The following is a 26,769-nucleotide window of genomic DNA, read 5'->3' on the forward strand; positions in this document are numbered from 1 at the left end:
ACATGCATTTGCAATGACTATATCCTAATGCATCATAGTTAACTTTGTGTACATTTGCAGGAGTCAATGAAACATGAAGTAAGCGTTTCTACAAAAACATGTCATCTCACAGAAAACACATTAAAGGATTTCACAAACAAATGTAGTTTTATTTACAATTGGCAAGTTTAGATTCTTATATTTAAATGGTGCATCAATAAGCAACACTAGATACATTCAGCAAAGACTTTTTGTTTTTATGTACAAATAAAAAAATGCACAGAGGGCCAACCTTTTAAACAAAACATTAATTTGGCCAAAACAAAAAAATTCCCATCCATGTCTACCATTGACTGCATGTTAAAATCCTTCCAAACATGACTTACATTTCACAAGTTCTCATCTTCAAAAGACTGAGGTAAGAGGCTGTTTATATATAACCTTAGCTTTAAAATTAAAGAGTTTCTGTGCACATTTTCTTAGGAAGAATAGAAAAATTTACCAGAATAAAGCAGTGACATTCATACATAGACTCATGTGGAAAAATACAGTAGAACATATTCAAATTACACATTACATGATGATACAGCTGACATCAAAATACATACTTCACAAAACTTAAACTGAGTCTATCGTTCAAAAAAGCCTTTGAAGGAGGATAAGGCAGCTTATTGCTACTTCTTTTAAATTCAACTCAGCTGTATCAACTGCTTCGGCTGTGACTTCGTTGCCTGGACGAACTGCGACTGTAGGAGCGATATGACCTGAACGTGAAAACAGATATCAAAGAATTAGCTTCAGTGAGGCACATTATCAAATTCACACAAGACAGTTGTGGTAATACGAGGATTTATTTATGATGTACCTGGACCTGCGATCAGAGCTCTCGCTTCTCCGACGCCCTCTTCTCCTGCTGCGACTGCGGCTGCGGCTAGAATAACTATCGTAAGACTCAGACCTGTATTTCCAGGAATAAAACGCATAATGCAAAGAATAATTAAATAACACCAAGTTACAAAGTGCATTAATAATTTTGACTCAATGCTCACCTTGATGTGTGGCGACCTCTATACCGACTTCTAGAACGGCTCCTACTGTCTGTGTGACTAAAACAAGATCACGTGCCATCTTAATTAATAAGGAACATTAGACATTACACATACACACCAATGGGTTAAAAAAAAACAAAACATATTAGACTGAAGCAGAGATACATTTCTTACCTACGATAACTTCGGTAGGTGCTACTTCGAGAACGAGAGTGCCCTCTACTGTATCTACTCCTGCTTCTACTTCTACTGTAGCTCCTGTGTGAAAAATTAAAACACATACAAAATTGACTTGACCTGAAAGATTGGACATATGTAGACAGGAAAACAATGCCTGTTGTAACCAACCTGGAAGTGTAGGTGTAGCTTCTGGACCTGCTCCTGGAGTGGCTATATGAATGGGACCTACTTCTGCGTGTGGACCTGTGACTGGACACAGACCGTGACTTGTTCTGAGAGTGATTAAGGGATCCAGCTCTTTCTCCTGTTGCTGGAAGAGAGTCTTCTTCACTTGAGCTGTCTGGATTTCTGGGTCTCTGATTTAACCGAGCCGTCTTTCGTACCTCGTCAAAGAGGGATCCTGGACGGACTCTACTCTTGCTCTTGATCTCAATTTTGAGACCCTGAGCCTTTCCATCCAGATGATCTTGCTGTTTGTTTATTTTCATAATGAAAGTCTTTGTACTGATGGCCTGCATAACATTCATGTCTTTCAAAGGTTTCCATTTATTTTCAACTGCTGTAACAGGACTGTCACCGGGTACAGTTTCCTCTGGCTGATTGCCATGAGATAAAGTAGGTCCAATAGTATTAGAGTTTCCTTTTTCTATTTGAGGTGGAACAAGCACACTATTATTCAGAATATTTTTCAGTGGGACCAGTGGGATCGCTTTGGGACCTGGTTGCTGAGCCTCTGGGATGCGCTCTGGAGAACATCTCTCAACTTTATTTGGGTCTCTTGGTTTGACTCTTGCCAAGTTAGTGTCTGAAAGATTGGTCTCTAAATCTGTGGTTGGCTTTGGAATCTCTGGATGTCTTTGAGCTGAAATTGCAGTATTGCGATTTAGCTTATTGCGATTAGTTATCTTCCCATTCTCATCAATACTTTTAGAAGACTCTACTGAAAACTTGTCTTCGATAATCTCTTTATCTTGATCCTTATTCTCTGAGACTTTGGGCTTGATCTTTCCAGATTTGACATGCCTTTTTACTGCATCACTGACAGAATCAGGATTTGCTATGTATAATTGTTTTGATTGAGTGACTGAATCATCCTCTTCACCTTCATCACCAAACTCCAGTGGAGGCTGCCAATGAAATGTCTCTTTTGGCTTCTGGTGCTTCTTGGATTTCTTTGCCTTGGTTCTGCGAGATCCTGACCTGGAAGTGTTCTTCCTTTTGTGCTTGTGCTTACGCTTGGCTTTTTTCTTGTGTTTTGAAATTTTTTTGTCTGCAGACTGTTCCTCATTACTTTTTAATAGCTTGAGCATTTCTGCCCCATGGTTTGACCATAAAGGGTCATCATCCTCTGATTCTGAACTAGCCTCTCCTTCCTCTTTTTCAGACACATGCTTGGCATCACCACCTACCATTTTGTTTGGCATTTCAGAGTCACTCTCAGACTCCCAGCAACGAGCCAAAATCTGCCTCTTTTTTGTTTCAGAAAGTCCTTCCTCCTTAACAGGGATTTGGTTGTGTTCTGCAGCAGTGTTCTTACTCGAGTTCTCTCCTTCACTTTCCCATCCTGATGCATTGTTGTTGCTTTGTTCTTTCCTTTGAATGGGGTTCTTGCTTTTCATTGCCACTGCCTGTAGATCTGACAGACAATCAAGTGTGTTTCTCTGTACCAAGGAATCATTTTGTCCGTGGAGAGGACTGTATGGACTATCAGATAAATCCTCTGAGGAGGGAGATGTATATTTGTGGCCACTACCATGATTTGCATGCTTGTCCCCATTTTGTCCATTTTTGTGAGAACTACAATGTTTTCTCTTTTTTTCAGTGGATCCTTCTTTGTTTGAACCATATGATTCTGACCTAGTGCAGGAGGAAGATCGGCTGCCGTACTGACTCAGTGATTTGCTGCTGCTTCTTGACTGACTACGTGACCTGCTTCTGGACAAACTGCTTTGCAGGAGCCTATCAGGAACATTATTGTTACTGCTGCTGAGGACTTTGTGACTAACAGCCGTGTCTGGCTTTGAAGAGGACATTTTTTCCAGAGGTACATTTGATGATGGGCTTATTAGTGCATTAGAAGCTGGGGCTGATTTTACATTAATCTCTTGGATGCGGACGTAAGAGGGTTTCCAGGGTTTCTGGCCTGGTTTCCATCGAGAGGGAGGTGGACTGTCACTCAAAGGCAAAACAGAGACACTCTCTGAAGATGCTGCTGCTGATGCTTTGGGTTCTTCACCTTGAACCAATCTAGGGACAGGCTTGTCTAATTTGGAAATACCACCCTCTGTAGACTTTGACTTTCGAGGGGATCTCAACTCCTTTCTTTTCCTGGAATGTGGTGGGGTTTCTGAACTATACCTAGACTTTGATCTTGTTCTTGACCTTGTCCTGTATCTAGATCGAGAACGTGACCTAGAACGTGTAACAGACCGCCCTGATCGACTACGACTTGACCTCATGGATGATCGACCCCGCCTCTCAGACCTTGAGCGACTTCTGGAATAGGATCTGCTCCTGGACTTCGAATAAGATCGTGAATCTTTAGAAGAGCTTGATAGGTAACGTCTCCTTTCTGACTCAGATCGATACGATCTGTGGGAGTGACGCGAGGTCGAACGAGAGTAAGAACGAGAGCGTGATCGAGAATGTCTCCTTTCAGTAGGACCTGAGAGTTTTGACCTTTTCATCTCACCCTCAGACAGAGAGGTCTCTTTAGTCTTGTTCTTTTTATGTTTCTTTGAGTGCTTACGTTTCTTATTTTTCTTCTTGCGTTTGGTTTTCTTTTTTTCTTTTCTGGATTGATACCGACTGGAGTTTACAGAGGCCTCACTTAAGGAATGCTCTTCTGATCTGGACCTAGACCTTGGGGTGTCACTTCTGTCATCCCATCTGTTTAAACAATAGTTAAAAAAATTACAGGAAGTACAAATCTTTGTTCCAACTAGGACTGGATGATATGGCCAAAAAATGATCATGATAAAAAAAAATTCAGTCGATATCTGTAATTATGTCAAATCTTTATTTCTTAAAAATGTAAAGGCAAATTTTTGGTCCTGAATGAAAGTTGTAGAAACCAGACAGTTAATTGTGGTTTTATCATCAGAACATGACAAACACTAGCCAAACAGATGAACATTTAAAAAATTAAAATTACATGTTTTGTCTCTTAGAAATGTACATGTGACATTATATTGAGATGACAGTAGCAGTAGCCTGAGTTGGGATGCAGATGTAAATTTATGTTGATAAAAAATGTAAAAAAAAATGTAATAACCTCATTTTTATAGGGTAAAATTTCATATGGTAAAACTTAGTCTTTCCTAGTATTTGGATCACGTTAACAACAGGTAAAACCATGCATTGCACCTCACTACCACCATGGTAAAAAGTAACTATATTGTTTCTATGGTATTTATGAAAAACAGTAGCAGTACAATCCGGCCTCTAGTTCATAAATGCCAGAGGAGAACTGGCCCCCGACTGAGCCTGGGTTCTCCCAAGGTTTTTTTTTTTCTCCATTAGGTCACCTGATGGAGTTTTAGGACACCATTAGGTCACTTGATGGAGTTTTTTTTTTCGGTTCCTTGCCACTGTTGCCTTTGGCTTGCTCAGTTGGGGATATTTTGGGGATATTTAATTTTATTCTATCAATCAATAAATTCCACTAGAAACAAACTTTGTTGTATTATTTTATTTTAATACTGTGAAGCTGCTTTGATACAATCTGTATTGTGAAAAGCGCTATACAAATATACTTGATTTGATTTGATTTGATTTAGCCTAAATACATTTAATATAATACAAATAACATAAACTGCTATAGTTTTATAGATCTCACAGAGCTGTTTAGTGGTTGCGTGATTGAGACGTCTCGACCAGCAAGTAAATGAGCAGCTCTGTTTTGTTTGCCGCTTAATGTATCTCATACACAGCAGAAATGGCAGCGCTTATAAGTTAGGCAAATTTGTACTGGCATCAGTGTAACGTCTGCAACACGCAAACGCAGCATTTTTTGCAAATTGCATAAACATTACATCGAAAATGTATTAAACTTTTGTTATAATTTCATCAAAAAAATATATATATTACTGTTATCGTTTTATAGCCCAGCCCTAGTTCCAACCATATTTTTCATAAAAACGCATTTCTGAAAGCATATCAAAAGAATATGAAATCGGATACACCAGAAATAAACTCCTAATATTAGCTTGCCACGTATAAATAATTCTGATGAAAAATACAGTAGATTCATACTTTCATGCATAACATTACATAACATACCTTTCTCCTTTACTCCATCTCTCCACGCTGGGGGGCTGGTAAGCCTTGGTCCTCTGCATTTCCTCTTTCCAGTGTGGGGGAGTCTCACTGCTCCCCCGTTCCCCTTCTGACTCTGATCTGGACTTTGACCGAGGGGGTGTATGGTACCTCTGCAGGGGGAATAAAAAACAACACTTAATGCATGGCCTATCAAACAGACCAAAATTCTCAACAAGCACTTTTTTTAGTCAATGTCAAATCATTAGAACTAGATAATTAGAATTAAAACAACTGATATAGTTTTTCTTTTTTTTTAACATGCTTTTTGTTCGTTGTCCTTTGTACAATATAATTCTGTGTCATAGTTTTTTCTGTATGTGGTATAAATGTAATTCACGGCTGTCATACCATAGTTCCGCGTCCTTTGATCTTGCGTCCAGATTTTGTGACAGCTGGTTTGGTGTCATTTGCTGCCACGACCATGTCCTGTACAACCCTATTGTGGGGTGGGGAGGTGGTGAGAGAAGTATCAGTTTCAAGACTCTACCTCTATTGGTTTAAAATATAGCATCAAAACTGACCCATGGATTTCAGGGATTAATCATTAAGCAAGGTTTGCTTGTAACACTTTAAAAATTGACCCAGAGAATTTCAGATATTATCTAATAACTGGGGATGGGGAGGACAGATTCTTGTGATGTTTGAATGAAAAGAGGAACATCTGCTTGTTGAATTGTAGAAAAGACACTAACGTTTTAATGGTCTCCACCTGGGAAGGCATGTCTCTGCGGAGCAGGAAACGGTTTTCTGGCACGGGTGGGATCTCTTCTGGTCGAACCACAGGCTTCTCCCTTTTCACATTTTGCTCAGCCTCACCATCATCTTCCTCTGCCATCTCTCCCTCACCTTGACTGTGAATCAGGAAAAACATATATTCATATTATACAACCTAAATAAATGTCAACCATGGTTACACTGGTTACAGTAATTTACCTTCCATGTACTGCTGTTTTAACTGCGTCTCCCTCCTTCTTTATCGCTTTTCTTTTTCTCTTTGAGTGCTTACTCTTTGAGTTTCTTTTCCTCTTTCGAGATGCACACTTCTTCTCAGACTCTCCTTCAGAGGAGGAATACTGAGATGAAGCCTCTGAGGAACTCTGTGAGTCATCCTCAGAATGGAACGTTTTTCTCCTTTTGCCTTGAAGAACTACAGAAAATACATCAAACTTAGTCAGAAAATGTCCTGAACAGCTGTAATTACACAGAATGTAATTTATTCATTCTCTTTATCTCTGTTTACATTATCAGAGCACAGAACATAGGGCTGTGCAATTAATTGAATTTCGATTTCGATTTCGATTTTTGCTCCCAACGATCACCAAAATAGTACAATCGAGTGAAAACGATTATTTTGCCATGTTCTGTTTTGAAAGAACGCTCTAATTTTGTCTTGTGTTCTGAATGACGCGCGCACATCCGCCCCTCCCGATGCCATAAACTCTCTCAGCTTGAATGTTTAAACTGATAAGACTTAAAAAGAAGTAAAAATGATAAACTTTAGTTACGATGCAATGCTGGCCCGATTGTGCAAGTGACAATTCCGTCATGTCCCGACTCCTAAACGCGAGAGTGTAGTTTCGACGCTTGCTTTGTCCAACCCATTTTGAGAGACGGAAAGAGAGAAGACGCGGCACCGCTGAACACTCACGCGGTTTGTGAAATTGCGTCTCGGAGAAAGTTTTAAAATTATTGATTTGATTTTATAATCTGTGTGGATTCATTTAGGCTACTCATACAATCTACATGTTAAAGTGAATCAATGTTTGTGGGGGAATTTCCCGCATTATAAGTGGTAGACCTGCGGGAATTATAAATCTGTTATATTATTTATTTTAATAGTTCAAAAAGTACAATCAATGTTCAAATTTCGATTTTTTAAGAATTGTTGAAAGGTGTCTTTGGTAACACTTTGCAATAAGTTTCATTAATTAGTATTAGTTAACTACCTTAGTTAACATTAACTAATAATGAACAATACTTCTACAGCATTTATTAATCTTAGTTAATATTAATTTCACCATTTACTAATACGTTATTAAAATGAAAGGTTGTATTTGTTAACATTAGTTAATGCACTGGGAACTAACATGAACAAACAATGAACAGCTGTATTTTTTATTAACTAACATTAAAAAAGCTAAATAAATACTGTAACAAATGTATTTCTCATTGTTAGTTCATGTTAGTTAATACATTAACTAATGTTAACTAATTAACCTTATTGTAAAGTGTTACCGTGTCTTTTTAATAAATTCAACACGTTCCCAAATTCATGTGAAATAATCGTGTTACATAATCGTGATTTCAATACTGACCAAAATAATCGTGATTATGATTTTTTCCATAATCGAGCAGCCCTAACAGAACATGTGATTTTATTAGTTTATTTTGAACTGGAGCTTTCTGTACATGACAATAAACAACATATAAGCGACTGGATTATAGCACATCACCTGCCATGGTTGGTTAGGGGTAAAACTCAACATGGAGAAGTGATTTGTTACTTGATGCTTTGTCATGTCATGCCTGGCTAGGACACAGTGTAAGTGTATTAAAGTCAGCAGTATTTCAAAGCACCCGTTCTATTTTTAAATACCATATTTAACCGCACAATGCAGTTTATGTGGAGATTAAAAAAATATTCTCCATCAGATACAGACAAGTTCAGACAGCATAGTGACAGGCAGCACGTCTGCAGCCAGAATTCCTAGTTGGTCTCTCACTCACAGGAACAAGCTTACCATCATTAGCAGACTTTGTAATCAGCTGTCCACAGTCAATCACTCTGACGTCAGCATAGGGTCTGCTGGCTGAGTCGGTCTTCAGCCCCTCGATTTTCTTTATGACCTCAAAGCCCGAGATGACCAGCCCAAAGACCACATGCACTCTAAATTAGACCAACAATCCTTAGTTACAAGAAATTTGGGGATTTAAGAGAAAATCTTGCATACAAATCAAGTAATAATAAATATAAGTTAGAATAAATAAATTATTTCTAAACTCTAAATGAGTATTTTAAAATTATTTTCTTGTAGTTCAAGCAATTTCCTACAGTATGGCTTGAACTACAACAGTTAAATGAAGTCCACTTATGAACGTACCCATCTAGGTGAGGTGCTGTCTTTGTAGTTCTGTTATGAGGCAAATTACATTATGGAGTCCAGGTCATCCAACAGGTACATGTGGGTGAAAAAAATAAACGGAAGAAAATTTAGTAAAAAAAACACACACACACACACACACACACACATTCAGTCTTTCATCAAGAATAAATTTGAGTGTATCTATTCAAACAAAATTCAAAATTCAGAGTAATTTAAAACCAGCAGTGCTTGCACAATAACATAGGCTGGATGAATAAATACTAATGATGAACAGGGACAGGTCCAACATCTGCCAACATTATGCTGACAAAACCAATTAAACCTGTTTAAAAATATCATAGGGACAACTTCAATTAGAAATCAGTGTGTCCATGGCAGGAAAATACATCCTGTAATGCTAAACTTGAAATACATCAATAACTGAAAGACATCAGGTTCTCTGTAATGGGAGAACAGGTATTTAATGAGATAAAAACATTATTTAAAGATAAACAAAAGCCAGTGCTAGCTAAAAGCAACCAGAAATACACAGTCAGGAGAGAGAAGCACAGCCTTGGAGAGACACTTTACCTTGGTAGAGCAGGATGCTAGAGTTTCTGCAAATTTTACACAAAAACGGCAAGAGAAAAATTGTAATACATTTGTAGGCAAAAAAGGAATTTCTTTCTGATGTAAAAATATTTCTAAATGCACATTGACAAGGGAAAAGGGAGATGAAAATGCACCTGCATCCCACATGAACATGTACACTATGTAGAATCTCCAAAATAAAAAGTGCCAGAATATGTATATATGTGTGTGTATATATATATATATATATATATATATATATTTATATATTTATGTGTGTATTTATATATGGTAAAGAGACTGAAGAGGTCTGGGAAAGTTAGACAGCGTGAGCGTGAATAGCAAAAGATACTAGTGCCCTTTAAAAATTATATTGAGACGTCTTGTCAATAAATTTGGAACAACATAAGTATGAGAGAATTACACTTGAGCCAAAATTAGAAGCCCAGATGCTCATTGTGTTTTTGGGCAAGCTCTTAAAACAGATACAGGCTTTCAAATGCACATTAATTTAAGTTGCGCCACAGTGCAAAGGCTATGACTGAGCTCTGTAGAAATGATCTTGAACGCTAGGGGAATACGTAATCTATACATATTGCATGTGTCATTTAATAGTGACCAATCAGTCATATTAAATGGTAAGCAAAAGGTCTGGTGATAAATGGTTGATTCTTTACACACATACACCCTCTGTGAGTCTTATACCAGAATAAATACTACTTACATGAAAAACTGGGACCCATTTGTGTCTTTACCACGGTTGGCCATCGACAAGAGGAAGGCTCTGTCATGTTTGAGAGTAAAGTTCTCGTCTGTTGAAGAGATACGGACAAAGAAGGACACTGAGTGCTTGTCGACTGCTTCAAAAAGTCGTGTTAAGGAGAAGGACTGCAGCAGGAAAAGAGATGTTCATGAACACCTGTCGTCAGTGATGCTTCTATCCTGCTTCTGAACTCTGAGTGTTTCTTATGCTCCTTTGTGTAAAAGCAGAGATTTTCTATTCTGAGGGCCACTAAAACAACTACAGTTTACATTAAAACTGTTTATGACAAATTATTTCTAAAATGGATAGTTCACCCAAAACTGAACATTATTATTTTTTTACACATTCTCATGACATTCCAAACCAGGTGATTTACTTCCTTCTATAGAGACCATGAAAAGAAAAAAATATTCGATGTAACTGCTGGAGCTTTTAAGCTTCAAAAAAGATGCAAAAGCTCCATAAAAGTTTTATTAAAAAAATAGTGCTGTCAAATCGATTAATCGCGATTAATCAATTCTAACATAAAAGTTTGTTTATATATAATATGTGTTTATATATAATATGTGTATATATATAATATGTGTATATATATATATATATATATATATATATATATATATATACATACATACAATATATAAAAATATAATATATAAACACAAACTCGAATCGATTAATCGATTTGACAGCTCTTAAAAAGTATTGTAAAAGTTTATTGCAATTGCATAGAAAAGATTGACCTGCACATTATTAATTTTCTTGTTCTGTTTCACTGAAGAAATAAAGTCATGTATATGGAAAGACATGAGAGATGAATAAATGACAATTTTTAGGTGAACTAATACTTTTCAAGAGTATTGTATTGCATGACAAGCCACCCTGGAACAATTAAGAAAGAAACAAAATAAAGCAACAAAAAAAGACAAGTCAGTCAACCAAATCAATTTCAAGGTCCACTTATCCATGAGCACACTGTGCAGTGTGGACGTTTTTGTCATGGTTCACATATGGGATTGGGAATAGGGAATGTTTAGTCTGCATTGTGTTACTGCACTGTGTACATCTCTTACCTTCTCATTTTGCAAAAGACCACAATCTCTATAAATAAAAGAATATGTTGAAAATTTTAGGCAAGAAGACTGGACCTTTAAATTAATAAATAGCCCTTAATCTCCATGCTGACTCAAAAAAGAAGATCATTTTAAGATCACAGAGACAAGATTCTCAGCAACAGCGAGATAAAAAAAATAAAACAATGGCTGGTAATTCATGCACAGAACTGAGATGCCCATTCAAAAGTCATGCAAAAGATGTTAAAACAATCAAATTAAGGGACCTTGCTAAGGTTACTGAGCGCTTGATAAAGAGCAGAACGTATCTGAAGATGGCTTACCTTCAAAGAAACCACCATATATAGATTCTCCTCCTCTTCCATTGCCTAAGCAAAGAAAAGCACATTCATTTATAAGCACACAGACAATTGAGTATAACCAACCATCTCCATATATCTGAGTCAGTTATGAGTATGGCTGCACATACCCTCCGTGAAATCACCCCCCTGGATCATGAAGTTCTTTACAACTCGATGGAAAGTTGAGCCTTTATAGCATAATTTTTTTCCTGTAGTTTTGCCACTGCCTTTCTCGCCTGCAAGCAAACCAAAGAATTACATCATTTCTGATTACTTTTATATAACAAACCTGGTATGTGCAGCTCAGAAATGAGCTTGTGTACAGAAATGCACATAAATCAAAGCAAAGGCCACAGACTAAGCTTTTAAAAACGTGGACATACTTAAATTAATACTAATACTGTAAAGTACTGCACTCTGAATTGAAAAACTGGAATCTGTTCTAAAGTATAAAATTACATAGACAGCAAAAGGTTAATCCAATCTGATCAGCATGGAAGAGATTCCGATAAAACCGAAATGAATACGGGTGGGTGAGGGTGTGGGTGACATGGGGATTGGTTTATGCAACAAAACAGTCAGCTGAAGGCATAGGTCTCTCATTTCAATCTCAGCTGGTGAGAAAAAAGATCCCTGCATTGACCCAAAGCACTACCAACTTTAATTTATGACCAAACCATCTCAACGCAGACTAATGCAGCTTCAATCTTCTAGGAACAGGCTGTAAATACAGCTTTGGTTGATATACAGCCAGGATTTAGCCATCTTATATAGGTTTATTTTTGTGTTATATCCCTATAAGATTATGCTTGTGTACATGGACACGAATTGGTATTGGAGCTCTTTACGTGTTTAAAGACCCAGTCTTGCTGTAGCATGTTAAGCAATTTCTGTCAAGTATACGTACCAGTGCACAGCCAAAGAAAATTTTTGCTTGTCTTGGGACAAACATCTGAGAACAGCTGAAAGACAATTCGTCCAACTAGAAGAAAGCAGAAGGAAACGTTATACTCGTGGATCAGAAATGTATACGTTTTAAGCTTGCTGATAAAAAAAAAGAAAGGATTAGTTAGATTAATGTGACTATAACTGCAATTCAATTTATTAGCTATCATTTTTAGGTTGATTTCAGTGTAGCAAACGGCAACACCTCCTTCATATTCAAATACAAGTGTGTTTTTGCAAAATACATAAAGACAGGCCTATCCAATTCATTTATATGTGATCAAATGAATATAAACAGGGTGTTAAAACATTTGCTTTGTAAAATAATGGGTGTAAATGATGGCTTTATGAAGCAGATGTCTCTCTTATAACACATAATTAGTTGTAGACTGAGGTGAAATCCAGACGTTTTTTAGTACACACTAAGTCTGTGGTTCATTAAAACAGCCCTGCAGGTCAGGGTGTGGACTGCCACAACAACTTCTCATTCACTGGCACATGAATATTAACTGCCATTAGCCAAGTACTTATAAAACATGCACATATAATGCTTTGCTTTCGTTTTAGGCATTTATTATTAGCTGGTTTAACTCTTTATCCTTTGTACAAGCTCCATAACTTCAAAATTTCAGGTCAAAAATGCTTGAAGTTAAAGATAACTACTCTAAGCCCCTTTTAAATGTTACTATTTACAACATTTGATCAATAGCCTAACACTAATGTTGACTGCTAAAGATAGTTTCTGTAGTTGATTTTGAAATACAATGCCTAACAGATGTAAATAATAACCTAAAAGCAAACATTTTAAGCATTTATCTATCAAAACTTGTACTTTTAACTATTTGACCTTCACACAACACCATTCAGAACAGCCAAACAGCAATGATTGTAACATCTTACCTGGTTCTCTGTTGATTTCCACATCAAAATAGCACTGAGGGCGATCTTTTACCCCCATTTTGAAAAGAGTGGGCTTCCTGTAGTGTAAAATCACAGCAAAACACAGTTAAATGCTGTACACCTACACCAGAAATAAATACATTTGTCAGATATCTTCCAGGATATTGTTTCTCTCCAGTTTCAGGTGGATCCTGATTTGTAAGTGAACAGAAAGTCAGACACTGAGATTGGGGAAGTGTTTCCATTATCCAATGAGATGCAAATCTCCATGCATGCTCCTCCAACCTCAACTTCCACCCCCTTTTTTGAGAACTGCTCTATCTGTCACCGGGTGATGAATGAGACATTGTTGCTGTGATGTGTGCTGTCATCCTGAATTAGGAACCCTGGTTAAACCAGATGTGTGCTATCTTTGAGCTAGAAACTTCTCTATAGGGGGAGCTCCAAATATAGTTTAGTAATGGGCCAAACAGACTAAAACAAGAACGAAGCATGTAGGTAAACATTTATGGGAAATATTAACATCTTTATCCTGTCACACAGCACTGACTTACTTTCCCTCGAATCGCAGACAATAAAGTCTTTTAGCTGAACAGAGGAATGACTTGCCAACAAGATTAACACAACATCTCAAATTACAAGAAGGGAATGAAGTTATTGAACTTCCTTAGGGCACATATTATATTACAGCTACAGAAAATGTCATGCCAGCTGCTTTCCCATATCAAAACCACTCAGTTTATCAGTCCTCTAACTGCTGCCTGGTGAAATGGCAAATGTCAGAGTGAATGTCACAGGGGGAAAAGGAGGACAGTTTCACGTGTTAGACCTGGAAAACACTTTAAAATACAAGAAATACACCCCAGTTCCAGTAAAGTCTTTACAATAAACACACGCTCGATCACTTCTTTTAAATTAAGCTAGATTAAAACAAAGGTGTATTTTTTTTTAATACGCATATACTTGTTCAATAGACTTCCGCGGTGTTAGAGCACTTATTACAACACCTACAAACAATAAATGCAGGCTTAATCCATTCTCGGACATCTTACATAATGTAGATCAGGCACACTTCCAATCTTTTATTGTACTTCATAATATTATAACACGTGTATTTACTATAGTATGGCAGTAGCAGTCATGTAGGGGTTCAAATAAATGTGCTGAGCCTTGACTAAGGAAAACGCCCGTTCAAAAATATGCACGTATGAAAGATTACAATAAGTATGATTATGATATCAATTAATTAACTCAAAATGAACCACAGTGTTTCGGAGAAACTAAAATGAGGTGCTCGTTCGTTGAGAATATTAGCCAGTTGCTAAAGACATTAGCACGGGTAGCTAAAACAACACCTCATGACTGAGGTCAAACTAAAACAATTTCTACTTAAAATTATTATTTTTAAAAAGCATAACTGTAAATAATAAATGTTTAAGTTTTGGCCAAAAGTCGTCTGATTGCTAACGTTAGCTGGCTAGCATTGTTTACCATTTAAAGCTAACGACGAAGAACCTATAAACGGCATCTTCAGTGTTAAATTATTACATAAAAACAAGTATGACTCAGATATAGTACTATTCATGTACTGACACAAACATACATTTTTGCACTTACCTGTATAGATAGTTAAAGGGCAAAAAGCTTTTAACTAACTAAACCCGCTCGGTCGGCTGATCGCTGTAGCTCCTACTGTGTTGCCAGATATATCAGGAGAATCGGGCGTTTTTGTTAGAGAGGTGTGGTTAAGGGGTGGCTCGTGGCTGGCTACTTGTTGTGTATGAATTATGAAGAATTTATTCATTTCCATATCCACCACCACATATCCTCCCTCCTCTACGGAACTGTATTCTGTAAATAATCCCCCTAAAACTGCATATTTATATAGGTCGCTGTATGAAAAATCCCAAAGGCGCTTATAAAAAGTTGACATGGCAACATGCACCGCTTTTCTACTTTCTATTTTGCTTTTAACACTGAGATTCTGCACAGCCGCCGACTATCGACGGAAACCCACCACAGCAATTGCAAATTGTTCTTCTTTATTGAAAATATTGAAAATGATTTATATCCGTTTATATTATTTGTTATATTTGTTGAAAAATGTAAAGAATGTTTTATATTACATATTATTTTAATATTAAATATATTAAATATATTTACTATTTTCATATTTATTTATTTTGTATCTATGCTCTCTGTAAATAGAACACATTCGCATAAACCAGCATTTGACATTTTGAAATTGATCTTCAGTAACTTCAGGACTTTTATTTTGAAATAACGGTTTCCGGTGGCTTCCCTGTTTCCCATAATTCAGAGAGACAAACAAAAAGCCCCTGGTCGCGTCTTTATATCATTAAGTCATAAATAACTATGTAATCATTATTTTGAGACATTTTTAAAACACAGTTGTTATACACCTGAGCTTTTTTAATTCACTGTTTGATATAATCAGTGTAAATGTATTGAGCTGTCGTAAGGTAAGGGATGGTAAAACGCATCTGCACCTGCTAGCAGTGCTTTGTAGAATGACTGTGTATTTGAACTACTGTATTTTAATTAAAAATCCAGTCCACGTTTAATAATTCACCATGGGAATTTATATCCAAACTTTGCAAATGTGGTCCAGTTAAGTTGGAACCAATGGTTACGCTATCGTACAGTCACAAACCAGTGGTGGATTCCTTTTCACTATTAAAACTCTGTGTACAATTAATGTACCTTTCGTTCAAATTCATTTCATATTAACCATGTTAAACTGTAATGTAACATTTTGTTATAATATGCATATCATGTAAAATAAGGTAGTAATAATGTAGGTCTTTAGAGTGCAGACATACACTACCAGTAAAACGTTTGGATATACTTCACTAAATATATATTTCTCATTATCTTATAAATGTTTTGATCAAAAGACTCAAAATGCTAAAATGCTTGAACTTAGTTTTATAGACATATACATTGTGCCTATGTATGAATTTAATCTGATTTTGATCAATGCACTAACTAGTAACAATAGCCAGTATTTATGTTACAGTATTTATTAATCTACATACTTACCATTACTTCCTGAAATACAACGGTTCATGTTAGCCCATGTCCTTTAAATAAAATTTACAGAGACAACTTTTGATTTTAATAATGAATTTGTATGTTGAAATTAACATACAATGCTTAAAACATATTTTTTTCAGTGTTAGTTCACTCTAATGTTGTTAACAAATTTGTAAAGTGTTACAAAATAAGCAATAATAAAGTGAAAATATGAATATTAAATCATGAGTAGATGTGTCTAGCCTACATTTTTTACCACTAGTTTAGTTTACATCCACAGTTGCGGCTATACGTCTGAAAGATTCTTCTCATCAGACATGCTACAGACATGTGCTGTAGTTGTTACTTTGTAGTAATTATCTGTATCTTCCCTCTGCTTTGTGTTCAGGATGTGTTCTCATAGAAGCCTCCGAGGAGCATGTCACTGATCCTGTTTGCCTTTGTGGTCCGGGTCAGGGATGGACTCCCTCTCTCCGCTTCCACTGATTTCCTGCATAACAGGGAACTTCAGGAGAGAAAGCAACAGCTGAAAGTGATCTCAAAATCCCTATGTTTATTACCAGAGAGAGGGACAGTCAGGGGCCATGAACTCAACATTCAGTAAGTGCACTCTTGTTTGTGGACAACTCTGTGTCTTTTAGTGGTTATGGAAACCAAAAGGCTCCAGCTTCAAACCCACAATGTGTGATCCAGGAAGTGTTGTGCTCTTGAGCAGTGAATAGTGAATAAGTAAAGCGGCAATAGTGTTGTGCACAGTTCACCCAAAATAAAAGTTTACACAGATTTAATTTAGAATCAAATAGGGTAAATCCAGAAAGTTTCACATTTGACCATCCATAAATTTGTCTTGTTAGTTTCTCACTTAAAGGTACTGTGGATGAAATTTAGCCTCTGGCTAAATCCGGTACATTGCACATTTAACATTTATGTTAAAAATTGTGCATGGTCTCTTTTTAAAAAATAAAATAAAAAATAAAATGTATTATTATGAATAAATGAAAAATTGGTTACACTTTATGATAAGGTATTATTGTATTAACTAACAAGAACTAACCATAAACAATACATTCGTTACTGTTTTTGTTAATCTTTGTTGAAGTTGGTTTTTAATAAAAATCCAGCTGTTCATTGTTTGTTCATGTTAGTTCACAGTGCACTAACTAATGTTAAAAAAATTCAGCTTTAGATTTTAATAATGCATTAGTAAATGTTGAAATTAACATTAACTAAGATTAATAAATGCTGTAGAAGTATTGTTCATTCTTAGTTTATGTTAACTAATGTAGTTAAATAATGTTATCTTATAAAAACCTTATTGTAAAGTGTAACCAAAAAATTAAATGCATAATTTAAATACAATATTTAAAAAATGTTTTAAATGTATGTAATCAGGGACCCAGTACAAGCATATCTGTCATAATCTTGTATTTTTAGCTAAGCTGAATCATGAATAATTCTATTCTGCTGTCACCATTGCCCTGTTAATGGGGGAGAAGGACAACGTACAAGCCTATTCAAGTCCATTCCTGATGTAATGCCAAATTTAGCATTTTAATGAACAGTTTATCATATGTCTTTCATCAGCATCGTGTATCAAACCAAATTTTGTGACATGAGTGTATTGTTACACCTCTAAGTGTTGCCATATCAGATACAGGAACCATAAGAATATACCTGGCCTTGTGTACCTGCATTCCAGAGTCCAGAGCCAAGGAAATTGGTGGCCGTCCTGTGAATTCATTTGTTAACTAAGTGGTCTCTCTGTGTTGTAGCTTCCTCTCATCCGAGGGTGTGTCGTACATGACCGTATGTGCATGCAGTCTCCCCGCTGCCACGGCCTTCTGCTTCTTGGAAGACTTGCGCTGGGAATTCACAGCATGCTTCGACAACTCTGCAGTGACCCTGGCAAGCAGGCCGTACCCATTTCTGGAGTTTGGTAAGGTGACAGAAAAATGCATAGGATTGGATTTGATTCATTAAGTGTATTTAAACCATGAACATGATACAGAGCTTGAGTGTAAGATATTACATTAACAATTGCACTAATAAGCTGCTTATTAGTTTGTCTGATGGTTTAATTTTAGATAGTGCCATTCAAAAACTCCAGCAGCATTATAACCAGAAAGGGGGTCCATCTCTGGAGGTGACCCTGGCCGAGGTGCAGGAAGACCTCAGGACCAGCCCCCCTCAGGTTCTCACCATGGAGGACGTGGCACACACCAATGGAGCAGCCAATGGGCATGTAGAACAAGCAGCTGCGTCAGGTTTGCTATAGTGCCGATTGCAGTTATTTCATAAGGGCTGCAGCAGCTTAAGTTGGGCATATATGTTTGGACTGATTATTGATCTCTGTTGATTTTAAAGGTCAAAGTCAGAGATTGGAACCAATCTCAGCACCAGGGATCCTCTCACTGGTTCTTAACATCATGTGTGCTGCCCTCAACCTTATACGTGGTGTTCACCTTATTGAATACACCTTTCAGGTAACACTGTGGTCCAAGTGTTGTTGGATGCAGGTGTTCATTTAAGAGATGTTATGGCTGATAACCAATACATAGCCAATATCAAAATTTTATACTCTTCTGTCTAAATAAAGTAAATATATTCACTATTTTGTCTAAATTAAAAATGAAACACTAAAAACTAAAATCAGATTATTTAAATGCTTCAAGTGAATTTAGGCATTATAATGTATATTATGTAAAATGGATATTCATTTATATTCATTTTGCTTAAGTTTACATTTAACAGTTATGAAATTATTAGTGTTTTTAAAGATTATCTTTAAGCAATTGTTAGATGGCTCAAAGGTAATCTAAAAATAAAATTAGTGCATGCATGAGCATGCAGTTAAATATCCAGTATTGGCCAGTACTGATTAAAAAAAATCTATTATATATCCTTGGTTTATTAAAAGCTGTATATGCGGGCACACCATAAAGTCATTATTTATATTTGTACACTTTTTTTTTGCCTAGCAGACATATGTATGTAGGAATGCCACAAAAGGGTGGCATCTTGGGTAATAATGCTTTTTTTGGGATGGAGGAGATTCATATCTTGATTCATATCCCTTTTGTTTTGTTATTGTTAAACTAAAACTTTTAAAAGTTGTTTTCATTATTGGAAATAAAGCTGAAAAAAAAAAATGTTAATAATATAAATAATTTAAAATAAGTTAAAGTAAAAATAGATTTTTTTTTTTTAAAAGTAATAAAAAAGACAATAGCAAAGTACTAAAACGTAAACTAAAATTAAAATGAAAACAACATGAAAATGTAAAAATAAAAGCTAATTCAAGATAATAATTATTTAAGTCTATAAATAATAATAAAATAACACTGGTACAAAATCCCTATATAACTCCTGATATGTAATTAATTAATTCATTATAATTAATTAAGTGATTAAGTTTTTATTTATGATATGACACCATTTTTTACAGGATGATTATGATGGTTTGTGGAATGTGGTGGCTTTTCTTTTGGCATTTCTCTGCTGTGTTTGCCAGGTAAATTGCATTACTACTCTTCATGTGGCATTTTATAACACCTGTAAATGCACACGAAGCTGCCTAACTCAAATTTGTGTCTCCTTCCCTACACAGTGTCATCTGTACTTGTTCCATACCTGCCAGAAGAAATTGAAAGCCTTCACTCTCCTGACTCTCATCATCTTATGCAATGCTTTTCTCTTTGGCCCGAGGAACATCTGGCAGCTGGTCTTCCACATGTCCGTGGCCTGCCTCTCCACGCTGCTAACCCTCCACCGCAAACTGCTGGACAGGAACATTGACTGTGGAGTATGAGGACTTCAGCAATAGGGTGAGATACTAGCAGAATGGAGGAGACTTTTTACTCATGGACTGGTGGCTCACGTAAACTGACATTGATTTTCGCTTTAGCTCTTCCTTTGATCTAATGGTATGATGTTTATTTTGTATTACATGGATGGTGAGTGCAATGACGTTTTTTTACAGGGGTCTTCAAATACTTTGATGAAAAATCAAGTTGTTAATGACATATTGTGAGTGTAATATGGGAGAATTGATGAACAGACATGAAGTAAGCAGTTTATTGTTTCTGTTAAGTTAATTTTATTTTATTTATTTGCTGCAAAATAAGAATACTTACCATTGTTTAAGCTAATTTAAACTTAATCTTTTTGTAGGAAGGGTTCATTTTGTCGCCAGGTTAATTGTTATAAAACTATAAAATCACAAAATTTTTGTGTAATTGACCTAAAGTGGGCATGGTAGTGAATCAGTATCAGGTAATTTAGAAGGAAAAAATTAAGGAAATTTAGCCATTAGCTATTTCAATCTTTTTAAGCTTAAACATGATCTTTTGTTGTTGTTTTTTTGGACAGTGTCGTTTAGTTATGGCTATACTCCACAATACCTTCATTTTGTATTATATTTGTACTATAATTTGTATACAAAGCACATTCATGTTGGTCTTATGCCATTTTCTACACAAGACAATTTTGTGTAGCCTTTCTATAATACTCAGTCCAAAGACTATAAATCTGGAATCATTTCAACAAATTATCATAATACTGCATTCATTCATTAAGTTGGCAAGATGTAGAGAAGAAGAACAGGTGCTTAAAAAGTTGCAGGAGCTTGCAAGTCTTAACAAAAACAGATTTAGTATACATTTTAGTGTTTATTTAAAGAGCCTAGTTTACATATGTAATTATTTATTTGCACTATTATTCTTCATTAAATACAAATCACTATGGACAAAAACCACTAGAGCGTTTGTTTGTTTATTTTGCAGCAGGCAGTATTATAATTTGATCACATTAATTTGATGATAACTTAATATTGAGTTTATATTTTATCACTTAATAAGGATGTCATATCATTTTACACTGACGCAGAATATGAAGTTTGTGTCAAATCAATTAATCGCGATTAATCACATCTAACATTATAGTTTTTGTTTACATAATATGTGTGTGTATATATTTATATATATTAATATATATATATATATATATATATATATATATATACAGGTATGTGAGTGTGTGTGTATATATATACTGTATACACACACACACACATACATCTACGTCTATATACTTTATTTATACATATATAAATACACAGACAAGAGATAAGCACACACACACACATATATTATGTAAACCAAAACTTTTATGGTAGATGTGATTTATCATGATTAATTGATTTGACAGCACTAGTTTGTACACTGCATTTCTGTTTATTGCTAATGTCATGCACTTGCTATTATTCCTCAAGCAATCCACATGAAAAATTTAAGTTCATCGGAAGTAGTTTGCAGCCAAGTAATAAGTGTAGATATAATTATCTGAACGATAGACAAATTCCAAAATTTTTACAAGCAAGCTGTGCTTCTAACGGTTGGTGCAAAGATGTCATTTTGCTGTGTAGTAGCAGCAGCTTGCATGTAAAGTTTTTGTCGAGGATAACATTTAGTGCTGTGGTATGCTACAGTATTTTCATCTGTCAATGCCTTATTACATTATATAATTACAGCTATCAAAATGGAATGTGGAATGAGAATGTATGTATGATCATTTTAAAGTGTCAATCTAAACAATTTAATGCTAATTGTAATAATAGTGCTGTAAGGGCTCTGTTTCTATTGACTGATTTCTAGGTTTTCTTTTCAGGATAGCATGAAAAAGTAAAGTGACGTTCCATTTGCAATCATGGGTTCTTGATACATTTTTACATTTAAAATGAGATTTTGATTGAAGGTTACTGAGATCACAGATTTACTCACTCCTCATATAATACACAAAGTACTGTGTTTGTTGAATCTATGAGATATGTATTTTTATAATAATAGTTTTTCATGTTGTAGATGAATTGTTTAGTTGCACAAAAGAGAAAACCGGTATTTAGATTAATTGTATGTCATGCATATGTGACCCATGTTTTTATAAATCCTCTTTGTCAGTGAACTGTAATTGGTGCTGGAGGTTATTACTTAAACACTTACAATAGTATCTTAAGACCAATATTGTCTTACATCCTACATTTGATTCAGATGATGCATACATTTAAAACTTTTTCTTTTATCAAGGACTATGGCAATTTTGTCGTCTTATATTCTGCTTAATGGACAAACACTTTTAGATAGACATTTGAATTGGTTTTGTTTCACTGGAAAACTGCTCTTTTAACTTTTTCCAACATGAACCTCCAGCAACCAACTAAGGGGCCGTTTACACGACACTGTATTCAACTAAAAACTGAATTTTTGTATGTGTTTTGGCCATTCATTTACATGACAACGGTGTTTTGGTGGCCTGAAAACGCAAACTTTTGAAAACGGTTTCAAAGTGCACGTTTTTGAAAATGATACTGTTATCATGTACATTTAAACTTCAAAAAATGTGAACCTGTGAATGCTTATTACGTGTTTAATCTATAGGCATGCGCGTTTGGCGCGAGTGCTCTGCCAACTACTTGTCTGGCATGCATAATACAGCATTTTTAGTCGTTTTCACGGATCCGTTGTCGTCTGTACAAAGAAAAACTTTCCGTTTTTAGTGCATCGTTGTCATGTAAACGTACCCTAAGGTCCTCTAAAATGTGAGCAGATTTGTGTGCACTATTCACATGTTGGAACTTGTTTGTTGCTAAAATGGATTCAGAAATTTCATATAAATCAGCAGCTGAACATTGTAAGTACACTGTGTGTTTGTGTTATTTGGCTGTTGGGCAAAAAGATTTGCTTGAGCATTTTTACTGGTTGAAGCTATGTACTGTATGTTAATTTTTGAATAGAAAAGAATTAGGCCTAGACGACTTATAGCTGACTCAAAAAAAATGTATTTTGATAATTAGCTTAAATATCCTGGGATGTTTCAGAAACATTCATGTTGACACTGTAGGTTCACAAAAAAGGAGTGTTAAATTGACTCTCCTCAGAGTTTGAGTCAAGAGTGTTAAAATTAAGAGTCGCCATTTTTAGGTCACCATTATGGAGGTCAGTGTTTACTTAAGTTGGGCTCTTGACTGAAAGCAACTCAACTGGCATATCTTAAAATATGTCAGTGTCATTGTTTTTTTTCCAAGATGCACACCAGGCTTAATCTAAGCCCTGTCTGTGAAACCAGGGGCCTATACCATGAAGCCGGTTTAGGTGGCTAGCCTGATATGTTTCAGTTTAGTTTGCGCCAACCCTGGGTTTTAGGCACCATGAAAGTAGTTTGGCTTTTAGCAGTGTTCATTGCCATAGTAACTCCACGGCTAAACTGGTCCGGGACAGGTTATGTTCCAGGAAAGAGGTTGCAAACCGAACTTCAACAGGAACTTGATCAACCGAACTTGATCAATCAACTGTGAGCAAAGTGACATGTCTGTTGCAATAGTCACTCCACCTGTTTCTACTCCAAATTAAAGGTCACTACAGCAAATTATTTTTAAAGACTGGCTTTTAGTAGCCTAATGCTTATTTAGAATATTAATTTTGTATGATATATATATTAATTATACCCTTAATCGATCACACATGTACAATTTTAGTTTATAAATCATTATTATGCAGTTTAAATGAATAAATGTATAAAGGTAATATAAATACGCTTTAGAATCAATAGATAAAGCTATAAAATGACTACATGTGAGCTTAAATGTTCAATTCTCTCTATACCTTTATCAACTGTATAAATTAACTTCACAACTTTTACTTGCACTGATATAGCAAGACGTTTTCTTTTAGTTGTCCTCTTTCATAGACAGCTATTTTCTTCTTGCTGTGTAAATTTGTTTAAATTCTTAATATTTTTCAATCTCGTAATATTCTGCAGAAGAGAGAAGTGAATTGCGCCGCTTCTCTCGTGAGAAATGAATCGCAGGTTCACTCTTTCTCAGCACGTGATTGGCTGTTTGCTACTGATGTCACACCTAAACTTCTAAACTCAGGATCAAAGCCTGAGTTGACAGAGAAAGTTGATGATCAGCATCATGGTACCAACAAAGCCTGGTTGGATTGGTTTGGTTTTGTCAACTCGAAACTAATCCTGTAACCCTGAGTTTGTTCAACTATCATCATGGTACAGGCCCCAGGCTTATATGTTTCCAAACAAACTTTATGTTTTAGAATGTCTTAGCTTCACATTCAGAATTTCTTATGACCATAAAAGTTTAATTGTATTGTTTTGAATTTTTTTAATCACCTTTGAGTGGACATTTTTCTTGTAATAATTCATGTGACTATAAACATTCATATCAGATGGTGTTTGTAGGGTTGTAATGTATGTATCAGAACATTGGGTGGCAGTATAAAACTATAGTGTCTTATAGGCTGAGGGAGCTGTGTACGCTTTATAGGCTCTGATGATTGTCAACAGTGCACAACATGGATTAAACAGGTTTAGTTTACTTTTCAAAAATCTTTATGTTTAATATAAGGTAAAAGTAAAGATTAGGTAAAGATAAAAGACAAAAAGGTCAGATGTCTTTGGGTTCAGCTAGTATTACTATTTTGATTGAGAAAACCCTGCATTTTCATGTAGGTGAAAAATCTCTCTTTTGATTCTTTTGAAACTGAACATATGACCTGTTGTGTGTAAGTAAAAAAACTGCTGTTGACTTTATATGATAATGAGGTTTAATGTTAAAACTTAAAGGCGCTCTAAGCGATGTTGGCTGACGTCACTTCTTGTTGACGTTCAAAGTATTGTAAAACAAAAGGCTAGCTCGACTCTCCCTCCTCCTCATCCCGTCCCCTGCCCCTCCCTTCCGTGCTTCCTGAAACAGTCATGAACCATTTAGAAAAACCAAACTGGATTTACCCACCTGTCCAGCAAAAACAGAGCCACCTGAATTTCGGATTGGAAGCCCTTCTCACCACATTTTGAACGCTTTTCCGATGTAAATTCGGACTTCACGCGTTTCTTCTCCTTTTCCCTCTTCTTTGTTATTTGTTCATCGGAACGTCGTCTCTTTGGTCGTGTGTCGGCCATATCAAAATTCTCAAGAATATACATTTTTAACGTTAGTCGTTGTTGTTGTCTAGGACATCTCTCCTCTAGCTAACTTCCCTCTTCATGCTTCTCTCTAGTGAGGATAGTGAGGAGATGTTTGCTGTATGTGACAAAAAATGTTATGGCCTAAAAAACGCGTGACATCGCTTAGAGCACCTTTAAGCTGAGATCTGGGACTTGTAATGAGTGTAATTTCAACTTTATGATCACTTCTGTTGGTCCATCCTCTTAGGCTATGATCTTTATTTACGGAGATTAGGAAAGTCTTGTGAGTAATGCTGCCTTTTAGAGTGGCAATACTGACCAAGGAAAATGGTGTAGGTCACTGAGTAATGCTGGACAAGAAAAACAGTGCAGGCATTACACTTCCAAGTGTTGCTGTCTCTTGCCTGGAAATGGTGCACTGAAAGCTTGGCAGTATTCACTCACATTCAGTCCAACAGATAAGTGCAGATGTTTGGTTTGACCCAGATCACTCTCTACTGCACTGATCCATTTCATTTCTGTGTTAAACAAGCATGAGAGGATCAGTCCCGGTGTTCTGATTCTGCTGTTGGCGCTCACAGGTCTGGTTTGAGGGCGTAGTCATAGAGAAACGAACATCTCTTTTACTTCCGGAGAAGTTTAAGATGCCTATTCAGAGAACCTTCGGAACAAGATCACAGTTGCCAATGTGGTACTGCTTCAGATAAAATCAGCATGAAACTTAAGTTGCGGTAGTCTTTTCTTCCCTATTGAGACATAAATTTAAGTGAAACTGCTTCTCAAATTAAAAAATGTAGGGTGGGATTTGATTTTGTCCATCAGGATTTGATTGGATGGTTGTTGCTTGCTATTGCTGTGATGTCATGTGAGTGACAGTTTGTCCCGCCCTCGTGCCAGTAAACATCATCAGAGAAGAGGGATGGGAACTTATTTTGTTTTAAAGCAGAACTCCGGTCAATTTTAACATTGAGCTCATTTATTTGTAAATTTGGAGTGCTGTCAGTACAGAGAACAACGACAAAAATTGGTGTTGCCTACACTGTGTTATCATCTTTTTAAAATTTGCACCCTGTTGAGTTCACGCGCATAGGTTTAGTTACCTATGATCACGCGTGTGAACTCGACAGTCGACTACTGTGGACTTCGACCGAAAACAGGATGTAAATACAGGTATGTGCGCTGGCTGAAATAACATCACTTTTGTTCATATCTTTCACATCTACTGCAGTCAGATTCACCCGTGTTCACTCTGAAGGAATCATCTAACATGGCTGGGCACTTGTAATGACACATCAAGGATGTTAAGAGGCTAAAAGCAGGTTTAAAACTTGCCCCATTTAAGTCAACAGGGTGCAAATTTTAAAAAGAGGATAACACGGTGTAGGCAACATCGACTTTTGTCGTTGTTCTCTGTATTGACAGCACTCCAAATTTACAAAAAAATTTAAATAATTTGGGCATGTGAATAAAAAATATAAAAAAAGTGCAAAGATGAATAATTTATAATAAATA

General features: G+C 36.0%; 2 protein-coding genes across 4 annotated transcripts; one reads left to right on the forward strand and one right to left on the reverse strand.

Annotated features, from left to right (window-relative positions):
• Nucleotides 1-128: 128 nt before the first annotated feature.
• Nucleotides 129-14,966, reverse strand: nktr (natural killer cell triggering receptor). 3 transcript variants are annotated; one of them, XM_084102369.1, is made up of 17 exons: nt 14,842-14,966; nt 13,225-13,301; nt 12,287-12,361; nt 11,508-11,615; nt 11,362-11,406; nt 9,927-10,014; nt 8,630-8,659; nt 8,270-8,415; nt 6,462-6,675; nt 6,221-6,379; nt 5,877-5,964; nt 5,490-5,638; nt 1,377-4,097; nt 1,203-1,286; nt 1,029-1,085; nt 845-937; nt 129-743 (listed from the first exon to the last, which is right to left on the reverse strand). In XM_084102369.1, exons 2-17 carry the CDS (start codon nt 13,280-13,282, stop codon nt 683-685), a joined length of 4,176 nt encoding a protein of 1,391 aa, XP_083958495.1. In that variant the 5' UTR covers nt 13,283-13,301; nt 14,842-14,966; the 3' UTR covers nt 129-682. The 3 variants fall into 3 exon arrangements, with proteins under 3 accessions (XP_083958495.1, XP_083958496.1, XP_083958497.1); XM_084102370.1 differs by lacking the exons at nt 12,287-12,361; nt 13,225-13,301; nt 14,842-14,966 and adding an exon at nt 11,039-11,066 and having other exon boundaries at nt 11,508-11,576; XM_084102371.1 differs by lacking the exons at nt 9,927-10,014; nt 11,362-11,406; nt 11,508-11,615; ... (1 more) ...; nt 13,225-13,301; nt 14,842-14,966 and adding an exon at nt 9,203-9,221.
• A 553-nt stretch (nt 14,967-15,519) lies between these two features.
• sec22c (SEC22 homolog C, vesicle trafficking protein) lies at nt 15,520-21,034 on the forward strand. The gene is made up of 7 exons (XM_084102468.1): nt 15,520-15,707; nt 16,670-16,881; nt 18,054-18,217; nt 18,366-18,545; nt 18,646-18,764; nt 19,727-19,792; nt 19,889-21,034. The coding sequence occupies exons 2-7, from the start codon at nt 16,700-16,702 to the stop codon at nt 20,087-20,089; spliced, it is 912 nt and encodes a 303-aa protein (XP_083958594.1). The 5' UTR covers nt 15,520-15,707; nt 16,670-16,699; the 3' UTR covers nt 20,090-21,034.
• Nucleotides 21,035-26,769: the final 5,735 nt, after the last annotated feature.

This window comes from Abramis brama, assembly GCF_963993115.1.
Source record: "Abramis brama genome assembly, chromosome: 24".
Classification (NCBI taxonomy): domain Eukaryota; kingdom Metazoa; phylum Chordata; class Actinopteri; order Cypriniformes; family Leuciscidae; genus Abramis; species Abramis brama.

Bases quoted from the DNA above. Each gene is read 5' to 3' on its own strand.
- sec22c (XM_084102468.1), top strand. From the start codon at position 16,700: ATGTCACTGATCCTGTTTGCCTTTGTGGTCCGGGTCAGGGATGGACTC. The intron at 18,218-18,365 runs GTAAGGTGACAG...GTTTAATTTTAG, and splicing joins GTACCCATTTCTGGAGTTTG to ATAGTGCCATTCAAAAACTC. The intron at 18,765-19,726 runs GTAACACTGTGG...CATTTTTTACAG, and splicing joins TTATTGAATACACCTTTCAG to GATGATTATGATGGTTTGTG.
- nktr (XM_084102369.1), bottom strand. From the start codon at position 13,282: ATGGGGGTAAAAGATCGCCCTCAGTGCTATTTTGATGTGGAAATCAAC. The intron at 1,287-1,376 runs GTTGGTTACAAC...TTTTTCACACAG, and splicing joins AGCTACACCTACACTTCCAG to GAGCTACAGTAGAAGTAGAA. The intron at 744-844 runs GTACATCATAAA...TTTCACGTTCAG, and splicing joins AGCTCTGATCGCAGGTCCAG to GTCATATCGCTCCTACAGTC.